The sequence below is a fragment of the Mizuhopecten yessoensis genome, unplaced genomic scaffold (assembly GCF_002113885.1).
Source record: "Mizuhopecten yessoensis strain PY_sf001 unplaced genomic scaffold, ASM211388v2 scaffold1255, whole genome shotgun sequence".
Classification (NCBI taxonomy): domain Eukaryota; kingdom Metazoa; phylum Mollusca; class Bivalvia; order Pectinida; family Pectinidae; genus Mizuhopecten; species Mizuhopecten yessoensis.
Genome location: NW_018403955.1, coordinates 55,113 through 68,015, shown reverse-complemented (window position 1 = coordinate 68,015; position 12,903 = coordinate 55,113). Strand labels below are relative to the sequence as shown.

Below are 12,903 nucleotides of genomic sequence, written 5' to 3'. Positions count from 1 at the left end.
TACCGAACTACCTGTATAACGTCAATTATACCGAACTACCTGTATAACGTCAATTATACCGAACTACCTGTATAACGTCAATTCTACCGAACTACATGTATAACGTCAATTTCATCAGGTATGTGTTGTGTTGAATGTACACTATATGAACAAACCAAACTGAGGTTTCGTTCCCAGCGCTATGAACGCATGTGGTGTCACTCGATTTGATTTCGCAGCGCTTTCAATTACATTTTTAAATGACAGATTATTTTGATCAAACGGATTTGTCGTCATGTCCATAACGGGCTCAATAAAATATGTGTGAAATCTATTTGCTTTACACAGATCAAACTATCAAAAACATCCGTTAAATCACTACGAATTAGTAGTGTACTCACACTGGGTTTCAAGGTCTTATTCGTGTATGTTTTTTAGTTTCAATCAAATATTTAATCCTGCTTATATTTTAAAGCTTCCTTCGGTTGTTTTTTGTTTGCTCGTGTGAAAGAAGTTCTTTGCCCTGGGCCGACCTTGTATCGGTCTTGCTCATTGTGATACTGAACAAGAACGTCGCTATGTACGTCAAAACACGATCAAAGTCCCCCACGCAATAAATGTTGGTACAACTGATTCCAAAATCGATATTTCACAGACTTCTACAACACAGTGTAAGACACAAGGTTATTTCGATATCTGAAACCTGCTACATCGTGTGGTTTCCACTGACTTGCTTCACGATATTGAATGTGCCACCCACCCAATATATGTGTTTACCACCAGGAAGGACGCTCTTGCTGTCAATGACGTTCGCGTTATCAGGGATAATTTGTTCAGATGTTCTTGCCTGATTCCACTCGCAAAGACCAATTACAGCAAATGTTACAAATACGTATCCATCTGTCTCCACTGTATGTCTGTCTCAGTTATAATGCGTAACATCTCATGATATGTCACTGACCTATAGGGCGTACTACATCCTCCTCCTCCGTCGTCTGGTGTCCGTCCCTATATCCTCCGCACGACTACTTTGATTAGTGTTCACAGAAACTGCTAAGTTCCTAGTTTATGATTGAGGAAATGCGTCCTTTTGTATCAATGTTCTTATTAATTGCAACGAACCAGGACAATCAAAGGGTAAGGCTACCATCGTTATATTGCTAAGAGGATGTAGATTGTGTCTTATAAACTTATAAACAGCGTTTATATGTACTAGTATTTTGACAATATTGTCGATTCATCCAAGTGAAGCAATGTTCAGAGAACCGTGAATCGCACAGGGGCTGGATAATTCTTATGTCTACAAACAATTGGCCGATTGTTTTTGGTTATCAGAGCAGCTCTGTCGTCTGCCTTGACACAATGGTGTATGCAGAGCAAGACATGGGTCAACTAGTAATACAATACACAGGCGATGGTGAACCAGACTATTTTTCTGTCGAATTCACTTCAGCTCGATCCCTATCCATTATTGTACATATTGACGCCTTAACGTGGAGAATTCCACCTTGGCTGACTTTAGGCAACATTGCATGTATCCGAAGAGTTCGACATGAAGACGACATTTGGCATCGAGTGACTTAAGGCGATATGCTATCTCACTGTGCTAAGCATCGCGTTTCCAAAACTCATCGTTAATTATCCTGCAATCCATATACTTATAGTGATATGGATTCAGATAAGTAATCGAAGACGTTACACTATTGAACTCATTAATTCTCGACTCGTTCTCAATTAGAAAATTACAAGGGAGACAATTCCTGACAGAAATAACCAGTATAGACAATTTTCCGGCTCACCTGTGGTATTGTTAAACTGAATGATAGATCAGTTAGCCTGATTAACAATTATATACGATCATCGTCTGTTATCAAATACAATAGATCGAGTTCTTAAAGTCTTTAATTTGTAGGTACTACACACAGGGGATATTGGGGGCATTTCAAGCACAAACTCATGTGATTGAATTCTTTGTACATTCAGGCTGAGACAATTTGACAGTATAAGGTGTGTATACACCATTCCTTTACTCAGTCATGTTTTGTGTGTGCGCGGAGAGTGACGATTGTCCCTTGTTTGGCCCCCTGGAGGTTTAAATGTTTGGCACGTCTACCCGAGTATGTACGTACCCGTATAACAATCAGTTTACGTCTGGTGTGCAAAGTCCCCACTCCTACCCGGATTAGTTCTGCAATTCATGATTTGATCCGTTATAGTGTACACAGTATACAGCTTCTCTGTAAAAGTGTGGAACTTTCCAACCGAACGTACACCAGGATATTATATTGGATATAATCTATATAACCTAAAAACGGAAAAATGAGCAAAACAACTAAAAAAGCATCCGGAAGCAAGGATAAAGATCTATGTAAGTAAAACTTGTTTTTATTAATTTATAATAACACACTTGCTATAGAGCAATATGATATTTCAACATTTACACTGCAATACTAATTTAAAATTTCATTTTGAATTTTTTTCTGATTAAGTATTTTCGTGTGAAAACAGTTTTCCCTGAGTTTTCGATACAGGAACAAGCACATTTGTGTCAATTAGCAACCTTTCATCATGTGTATAACATGTGTGTTGATTGTGTTGATCTGACTACGGATAATCGCGCTAAGTGTATACATGAGAATAACATGATGACGTAACAGTTTACCTTGTTAGGTACATCGGGTAATTGTATTAACCTTTACATTAAAAACACCTGCACAGTTGACAGGCCCACATTGTCTCGCTTCTCACTCGATTTTATATGGTAATACGGAGCTATAATTTATACCGAAATTCGTCTTCTTCGGAAATATGAGTCAGGGTTCCGAACCAACCTTTTCCGGTCGAGCCTTTATCATTTAGACTGAAAATCGTCTTATTCGGAGGTATGAGTCAGGGTTTCGAGCCAACCCTTTCCCGGTCTGGCCATTTTCATTTTGTTTGAAAATGTCTTCTTCAGAGGTATGAGTCGGGGTTTCGAGCCAACACATGTCCTGGTGTGGTGGTCATTCAAGGCCATATATGTCTGTCCTTTTTACCATACTTTCCTTGTTTTACCTTATCAAAACATGTTTTGCTAATTTCGACGCGATTTTACTCCTTGAATCTATTCTAGTAGTGTAGGAAACAAAGATTGTTTTCTAATTGACAAACGTGGTAATTAAAGTCACGCTGGTTGTCAACCCTTGAAAGCTAACTGTCCAGATGTACTTTACTCCACTCAAAATAGACACACGTGTAAGTTTATATATGGTTTCAAACCTAACAATACATTTCTACAAGTACGGTTACTTATAGCTAACCCTGTTTGAAGGCAAAATAGTAAAACACATTGAAATACATACATAGACATGAACATGTAGAAAAGTCGCAAAACGATTGCTTATATTTCTAATATACATTAACATGAACAAAATTAACATAGCTTCAAATAGAAAATTTGATTCAACCATTTTGAGCTGCAAAGTCCATACCTTATACTGTCAGCAAGCCCACTCTCCTCAGTTCTAGAGACTGTTTAATGAATAAGCAAGAGTCCAGTATAAACTGCGAGTTGGTTGTTAATAATATTGAGGTTAAATAATTGGTATCTAAGGTAAATTCATTGTGATTAGGAATGCACTTTTGGAAATATTCTGACATAAATAAACATTAGACGGCAACAAAGAATGTAGGAGATGTTTTACTTTGCTTTCCACACAAATATTATGATGTATTCAAAAACTCGCAAATTAAAAGAATAACTAAAATCCATTAATTAATATTTATAATATCGAAATAAAAGCTTTTACTACTACTTTACATGTATTGGTACCTATTACAGTTTATTGTTCTGTAATCTATTAACTTATCAATTACGAGATTTGTTCTGGTAATCACGTAACATAACCACATTGGGTTATTTTTTTCTAGACATTTACCTCCGGTTGTAAGCATGTCGTTCGCACGTGCCGGTGATCGTGGACAGATAGTTCCGTTTGAATTGATATGCTGACAATGTCCTATATTTAAGAACTAACTACGGTCTTCTGGTGTGAAGGCCGACAGACAATACGTTCCGCGTAACTTAGATGGTATCTCGTCCGTCGCTGGCACTTTGTCGCTATATAGGACGATACCTCTTTATACTTAATGCTTCGATAGACGATGTATCAATTAGGACTGGAATACCGCCAATTTGTTTAGTCCGAGTATCCCGGTCTATCGATCTATTGGTCATTCACCAGAGGGTATGGCCACTTCTTTTAATTGAACATGCTTAGATAAATACTGACATTTTTTCTGGCTTCGAGTAAACATTACATTGTCTTGTTATTATGATTGAAGACCGAAAGTCGCAAACAATCATCGGTATTAAATAGTGTTTTGTATTATTCTATGTGCGAACCACTCTTGAATTAAAACTCTCTTAATATTCAATTATACAGACTTACATTCTGCAAGTTCTGCTTTGCATAGTGCTTCGACATTAGAGCTTATAAAACCTTTTTCATTTACTCAAACTTCAAAAGAATTAAAAATCATTTTTGTTTTGATATTATATGAGTTAATAACTTGTCTACTATACAAACTGTGTTTAGGGCTTAATCTGCTTTATATAACATTCGATATAAAGTCTTAATGTTAATACAATCACAATTCAAACAGGAAGTTCAATAAGGACATGCGCACTTTATTTACTCGAACTGATACTCGTGCGTTGGTGAATGTATGCGCTAACAATTATTTATAAGTCGAAGGCTTCGATAAATACATCAGTTGTCGTATACCGCTATTTATATTGATACGGTGGACTGTACTCAAGAGCTAACGATATGCTGAACGTGATCCCGGAATTCCTCTGTAGTTAATATCCGATTACCCATTATTGTCCGCCCGCAACCCTCTGTAGTTTAGATCCGATTACCCATTATTGTCCAACATGTACCGAGTATGAAGCCCGATTTGTAGTTAGTGAAATACGAAATATACTTTAGTTCAGCAACAAATAATTCAGTTGTCCCACGATCCAGTGATCTGGTTGTCACATGGTCCATAGATTAGATTGTCACATGATCCAGTGAGCCAGTTGTCACATGGTCCATAGATTACATTGTCACATGATCCAGTGATCTGGTTGTCACATGGTCCGTAGATTAGATTGTCACATGATCCAGTGATCCGGTTGTCACATGGTCCATAGATTAGATTGTTCAATGATCCAGTGATCCGGTTGTCGTATGGCCCAGTGATCCGGTTGTCGTACGGCCCAGTGATCCGGTTGTCGTACGGCCCAGTGATCCGGTTGTCGTATGGCCCAGTGATCCGGTTGTCCAATGATCCAGTGATCCGGTTGTCCAATGATCCAGTTATCTGGTTGTCACATGATCCGTTCAGTTATAAGGCTTACAACTGAACGGATCATGTGACAACCAGATAACTGGATCATTGGACATAAAGGGGACAGTGTTTGAAGACGATAATGACTTTGCTTTACATTTTTTTTGTTTTTTGTTTAATACAAACTGTCTCACAGTCTAGTAATTATAGTTTATGATCGAACGTGCGGAGTAATGCACTTATTAACTGTTGTGCAGATTAGTGTAATTCAAGTATATTGACCCTTGGTCAGTGCGGTCAGACGACTTAGACAACAGGCAAAATATCACGTTAAGATTAACGTATAAACGGGGTACCAGAGCGACTTACAAAGCTGTGAATTCCATTGTTCCTCTCACCACGTTACACTGGTGTGTTTACTCTGACGCAGTGCATTGTACGGCGTTTTATATCGGTTGTAATATTACTAACATGTATGTATAATGCAGTATTGCGTCTAGAAACCGGAATTGAATTATATATTTAAATGGCAATTCACTTTCTGACCTTTTTACGCTTTCATTTCATACACAGTTGCCCAGTTACGGTGAAAACTGTTTTAAACGAATTCCATACTCGTTTCTTTTGAATCATATGTATTTATCTCAGTGGCTTTCATCATTTATGCATTTGAGACAAGATACAATTGTGTCCGGCACACTTCCGCGATTTAACAGGAGACGTTTGGTGCTGTGGTCATTTAAGAACGAGCAAGGGTCTGTGGTAGGGGTAAACTGGAGTACCCGGAGGAAAATGCCACCGACCTGCGCCCAGTGCCTGGCGACAACCCCACATTGGCCTCGAACCCGCAGCCTATTGGTGGAGGGCTAGCTAGTGATCACACAAGGTCAAACCTCTTAATCACTGGCCACCGCGGCCCCTTGACAGGAGACATGATGACGGGTGCCACATGGGGTACAGGAACCACCATTCCGAAGGCCCTCCGTGGGTGTCTTATCGGTTGTTCTTACATACTAATTTATATTGTTGAAACCTGGCATGTTTTGTGTGTACAGTTAAACCAGTCATTGCATAGCTGATTAGCCCATTGTAATAAAATAACACTATATATACTTCTGATTTGCCTTAACACCGCTGATTGTCCATTGTCATAATACCACACCCCTTGGAACCTCTTGTTAATCTGTTGTTAGAATAAGAAAGAGAACACGTGGAATACATGCTGCCGTGTCCGGGTTATGACATTTCAGTGAGGTGGCACTTCAACCCATTCACCCCTAAAGTCACGTTTGAACCATACCAAATCAAAGAATAGGCAAGTCCGTGTTAAATATGAAGGGATGAATGCGTTAAAGTGGCGATTAAGAAGCTCGACCTTAGCTGTTGCGAGGGTGCAAAACCCTTAACGAACATACACCGGTAATTATGGGGTGTCCGAGTATCGTCAAACTCGGACCATTCTGACGGTAGATATCTAGGTGTAGGTTATTTATACTTTTTATACTATTTATACACAAGTGTCACTTCAGTGAAATTGTGTAAGTTCCGCGGATTCTAAGCTCTATTAGACAGTGTTACCCCCTACCTCATGGCTAAGTGTTGTCTATACAATTAACCCAGTGACACCAGATTTATCTGTTTCCTTTCCTGTCAAATGACATTCCATCCAGTAGTTGGGTTACACATACTACCTAGATACTTCCCCCTATACACAGCGTGCACGTCTCGATCATAGGGAGGCTATTTTTGGTGCACTTTTGATGTGCCTTCACCAGCATGTTCGACATTGTCTTGGACTATATTCAGTACCTATATGATATCACAGGCGTTTGTGAAACCAGAAAATATTTTCTACTGAATTTAAATGCCAACGTTGACGCAACCTACAAAAATCTATAAACTGCATTGTTCAGACTATTACCAAAACCGCTAACATGACAGATGATTTTAAAATCAAAATGTGCTATTTTTTTCAAGAATAGAAATAACAACAAAACAAAATCTGTACAAAATTTCTTCTGAAATGAATATACTGATAAATATATTTCTGAACTGTTGATACATACATGTATTTGAATTAACTCCGATAAGTTCACAGTAAAAAGAGATGTTTCTGGTTCACAATTGCCTGTGCACTATTATTGTTAGAGGATCTCAAGGCCGCTGTGTAATGAGGTATCGCCGTCACTGCCTTCCGTGTACACGTTTATTACCTGTCAGACGCACGGCTTCGTGCGAACGTGTAGGCATAGCACAGTTACGTTATGACCATGCAAGCCAGACGTTTCATTACACGTAAGTTGGTTGGGTTTTTCTCTGTGTCAAGATGTTATCAGTAGCAGCTTCCTCGCAATCGCTACTTACAACTGCTCTGGCTGTGTCTATTTTTGAAAAAGGAAAAAAAACGAGATTATAGTTGTTAACGATTTGCCCACACCCGGTACTGTTTACAGTACGCGAGTGTGTAGACAGGAACCTGTATACAAGAGAGCACAGGAGATACGCCAGATACAGCTGAATGTTTACAGTCAGGGGATTAGTCTTAATCGTATATTCCATACGTTTACACGGGATATCTACATCAAAAGCAGCGTACATCGAGAATCAAAGATATGGTTTCTTTTTACTGAATCGGTGCCAGATGTTTGAACAAGTCACTCCGTAGCTTTAGACAACAGTTCAACATCAGAAACACAACACTGTATAACCTCGGCCAGGACAAGTCCAACAAAACAATATAGAACCTTAGTAAATGCAACTAACATATTATGTTTTTGTTAATTATTAATTTAGAATGGACTTGATTATATGTGCTACAGGTAGATTGGATGGGACGATAAATATACAGAAATAGAAAAGGTTATGTCTATTTTGACATAACGCTAAACTGGTCTCGCCCATATGTCATATGTCTAGACAATAAATAACCTTATATCATGTAGACACCATGGTTTACTTCTGGTGTCCGGGACAATACACATTATCAGGGTCATTTCGAGTTACTCCCCTTGCATTGGAAATGAGTGTGTCCTAAGCATAAAATAATTACGTTTGGCGTTCCCCTAACTACAGCAAGGTAAAGCTATATATCAACATCGTAATGATTCCTCGTGATACTTATAACAACAAGACATCAATAAACTCATTTGTCAGGGGTTCGTGAAATAGTAAATAAGATACAGAGATTGGGAGAGTTGTACACTGATGTTAGTATATACCTCTAACTATATCAGCTTGGAGCTGATGTCAGAGGAATCAAACCTAGCAGATATATATATATAATGTCAGTAAGTTCTAGCTGTTTAGCAGACGACTCATCTATTCGAAAAGGCATTCGCATTTTAAGACACAGTTGTCATGGCAACTGGCCTAAACCCTCTACATAGGATTGTATATATATAATTCCGGCTTGTTTACAGAGCAGTAAACATAGAGAAGGATAGTAAGAATCACTTTATCAATCTAACCAACAAATTACTTCAAGGAGTATGATGGAAACGGTCTAGCTGCAGGTTAAAAAACAAACTAGAACCCAGTGGACTGTTGTCACACTGTCAGGACTGCACGGCATTCACTGGGCAGTTCAGACTGATAGTGACAGGATTTCAAAAGTGCATTTCTTTTCCTTAGTCAGGAGTCGATGGCAGAAATATTCCACCGTATTTGTCGGTGTGACTTACATTTCTCGTTACATATGAGAAAAAACATCTTGTCAATTTTTTCTTACACTTATTTTCTTACACTTATCTTAGCCATGATAAAAATAAGATCATGTATTTTATGCATTCGTTGAAGTACAGATGATACCAGATGTATCAGCTAAGTAAAAGCTACCATCGATACAGATATTTGGCTATCGATTTGAGACACTAAATTCCATGGATGTCTTCGTATCTGGACCAAAAGCCATACCAGAAACACGTCCGAGATGAGATCCCGTTGTCGAGAGTACCCCCGCGAGGTTTTTTGTTCTCAGCTCGTGTGGATGATGACGCTAATTGAAGATAGATGAATACTAGCGATAATTAGACCCTGATGACTGTGCAATGATAAATAAGACGTATACTGAACACCGGGTCAATGACACTGCTTTCCTTCTCACAAGCGTCCTCAAGACGATCCGGAAGAAATATGTCACCGGAATCGGATTGGTGTTAGAAATAGATTTGAAATCCAGTACAGTAGGCCTACATACTCATCTATCGGTAATGTGCCAAGATATTTTTGTTCCATTTTTAACTTATGTTGATTATTGGGGGACTGTCTCGTCCTTACACAACTTATGTAGATTGTTTGGGGACTGTCTCGTCCTTACACAACTTATGTAGATTGTTGGGGGACTGTCTCGGCCTTACACAACTTATGTAGATTGTTGGGGGACTGTCTCGTCCTTCCACCACTTATGTTGATTGTTGGGGGACTGTCTCGTCCAAACACAACTTATGTTGATTGTTGGGGGACTGTCTCGGCCTTACACAACTTATGTAGATTGTTGGGGGACTGTCTCGTCCTTCCACCACTTATGTTGATTGTTGGGGGACTGTCTCGTCCATACACAACTTATGTTGATTGTTGGGGGACTATCTCGTTCTTACACAACTTATGTTGATTATTTGGGGACTGTCTCGTCCTTACACAACTTATGTAGATTGTTGGGGGACTGTCTCGTCCTTACACAACTTATGTTGATTGTTGGGGGACTGTCTCGTCTTTACACAACTTATGTTAATTGTTGGGGGACAGTCTCGTCCTACCACAACTTATGTTGATTGTTGGGGGACAGTCTCGTCCTTACAAAACTTATGTTGATTATTGGGGGACTGTCTCGTCCTTACACAACTTATGTTGATTGTTGGGGGACAGTCTCGTCCTTACACAACGATGAGACCGTGGTGTTGTTTTGTAGGAGAGAAGCGACTTCTCCATAGCTCTACGAATCAATATACCAATCTAGGTAATTAACTTAAATTCAAGTTATGACCAATGTATTTGTTATTGCGTGACTTCCTCGTGTAAAATAAATTATTTATTAGAAAGAAAGTAAGCATCAAAAGCACTATAATAGATTTGAAGCGTACCCGTTACATGGACCTTCCCTGTTCACGTATGTTTTTGTGGTATCTTAACAAAACTCGTTAAATTATGAGATTGAAATGATTGGCATATCTTTTCTACACATACCTGGCTGTTACAGGTGAACATTGAATGTGGTACCACACATATAAACTGGCCAACTGCTTACCGCCAATTAATACCGTTGTTTGTTTTCGTGTTTACATGTTCCCCAGGTATGTAATGTGCTTAACATGCGATCGAATTTCTAATTCGTAACAGTCTTGTAAAACATTACATTAAGGGCGTGTCCGTTAAAAGGTAGATGTTGCGGTTTAAAGAAAGAATGTACGATCAAAATGTATCATAACAAGATGGTTTACGTGGGATTGGAAAATGCAATTGACCATATTGGGATTTGAACCTGCATGGTACAAAACGAACTCAAGTTCAAGCAGAACATAAACAAAACACAACATATACAAAATAAATATCATGCACATCACGTGTACCCCACTCTTGACCCGACAAAATATAAATTTTGTTGTTTCCTGACATATTTGATTTGTTCTTCTTGCTTCTTTTTTTTGAGCAGCATTCTAGTTTAAATGCATTTGTATTTTTTCTTTAATTAAAGTTTAATTAGAGATTTGTGTAATGCTTTAAAATGAGGACACCTGAAGAAAGTGGTATTTGATTGCTTTATATACAAAGTGTACTGGTATATTTCTACGATCAATATTATATCCACCGGTTTCTATATTTAGTCCACGTAATGATAATTTAATTCTATGTATGCCTTTGAAGTACTGATCATTAACTGTCTTCCCGAAATAACTAAGCATAAATCAAGGCATCCATGCAGCCACGTCTAAAAATAGCCATAAAATAGAAAATTTCGTTCATTTAATTTCATCCTAAATATACCATAATTTTTAATATATCCTAATATTATTCTATGTAATTCTTCGTTAAGGCCGTTCCACCAGCGATCTCCGTTATATTTTATTACCGGATGTTAGTAATACCGTCATGTGTATTCTATTCTCACGGCCAGTAATACCGTCATGTGTATTCAGTCCTCACGGCCAGTACTACCGTCATGTGTATTCAGTCATCAAGGCCAGTACTACCGTCATGTGTATTCAGTCATCACGGCCGGTAACACCGTCATGTGTATTCAGTCATCACGGCCAGTACTACCGTCATGTATATTCAGTCATCACGGCCAGTACTACCGTCATGTGTATTCAGTCCTCACGGCCAGTACTACCGTCATGTGAATTCAGTCCTCACGGCCAGTACTACCATCTTGTGAATTAAGTCCTAACGGCCAGTACTACCGTCATGTGTATTCAGTCCTCACGGCCAGTACTATCGTCATGTGTATTCAGTCCTCACGGTCAGAACTACCGTCATGTGTATTCAGTCATCACGGCCAGTAATACCGTCATGTGTATTCAGGCATCACGGCCAGTACTACCGTCATGTGTATTCAATCCTCACGGCCAGGACTACCGTCATGTGGATTCAGTCCTCACGGCCAGTACTACCGTCTTGTGTATTCAGTCCTCACGGCCAGTAATACCGTCATGTGTATTCAGTCATCACGGCCAGTACTACCGTCATGTGTATTCAGTTCTAACGGCCAGTACTACCATCTTGTGAATTCAGTCCTCACGGCCAGTACGACCGTCATGTGTATTCAGTCCTCACGGCCAGTACTACCATCTTGTGAATTCAGTCCTCACGGCCAGTATTACCGTCATGTGTATTCAGTCATCACGGCCAGTAATACCGCCATGTGTATTCAGTCCTCACGGCCAGTAATACAGTCATGTGTATTCAGTCCCCACGGCCAGTACTACCGTCATGTGTATTCAGTCCTCACGGCCAGTACTACTGTCATGTGTATTCAGTCCTCACGGCCAGTAATACCGTCATGTGTATTCAATCCTCACGGTCAGTAATACAGTCATGTGTATTCAATCCTCACGGCCAGTAATACAGTCATGTGTATTCAATCCTCACGGCCTATCGCCAATATTACTTTTCGTAGTCTTCTTCATTATTTTGATATAATGACCGAAAAATTGACATTTTCCCATGAAAACCTTCTTCAGACAATTTTTAAAGCAAGAATTATTACCTATTTACTATTTGAAGCCAATTTTGTTAATATTTCTTTTCAGGCCTGTAATGCAATTATGACCTCTACCGTTGACGCTTTTCTAACTAATAACTTGTTATAACAAGGCATTGGTTGTTAGAAAACCTTAGTGTTCGTTACCGTTATATTATATTAGTGTCACCAGGTTACCATTATATTATATTAGTGTCACCAGGTTACCAATATATTATATAAGTGTCACCAGGTTACCGTTATATTATATTAGTGACACCAGGTTACCGTTATATTATAATAGTGTTACCAGGTTACCGTTATATTATATAAGTGTTGCCAGGTTACCGTTATATTATATTAGTGTCACCAGTTTACCATTATATTATATTAGTGACACCAGGTTACCGTTATATTATATTAGTGACACCAGG

At 38.9% G+C, this 12,903-nt stretch overlaps 1 protein-coding gene across 7 annotated transcripts in view; it reads left to right on the top strand.

Annotated features, from left to right (window-relative positions):
• LOC110458440 (cAMP-dependent protein kinase catalytic subunit alpha) overlaps positions 1-12,903 on the top strand; it is a 159,490-nt gene that overhangs the window by 111,252 nt on the left and 35,335 nt on the right. The window contains exon 1 of one of the 7 annotated variants that reach the window (XM_021510189.1): positions 2,119-2,347. The exons of the other annotated variants lie outside the window; for them this stretch is intronic. Coding sequence (XP_021365864.1) covers positions 2,299-2,347 — 49 coding nt within the window. The 5' untranslated portion in view covers positions 2,119-2,298. Of the gene's footprint in view, positions 1-2,118; positions 2,348-12,903 lie in introns of those variants that run through there. 7 annotated transcript variants of the gene reach the window in all.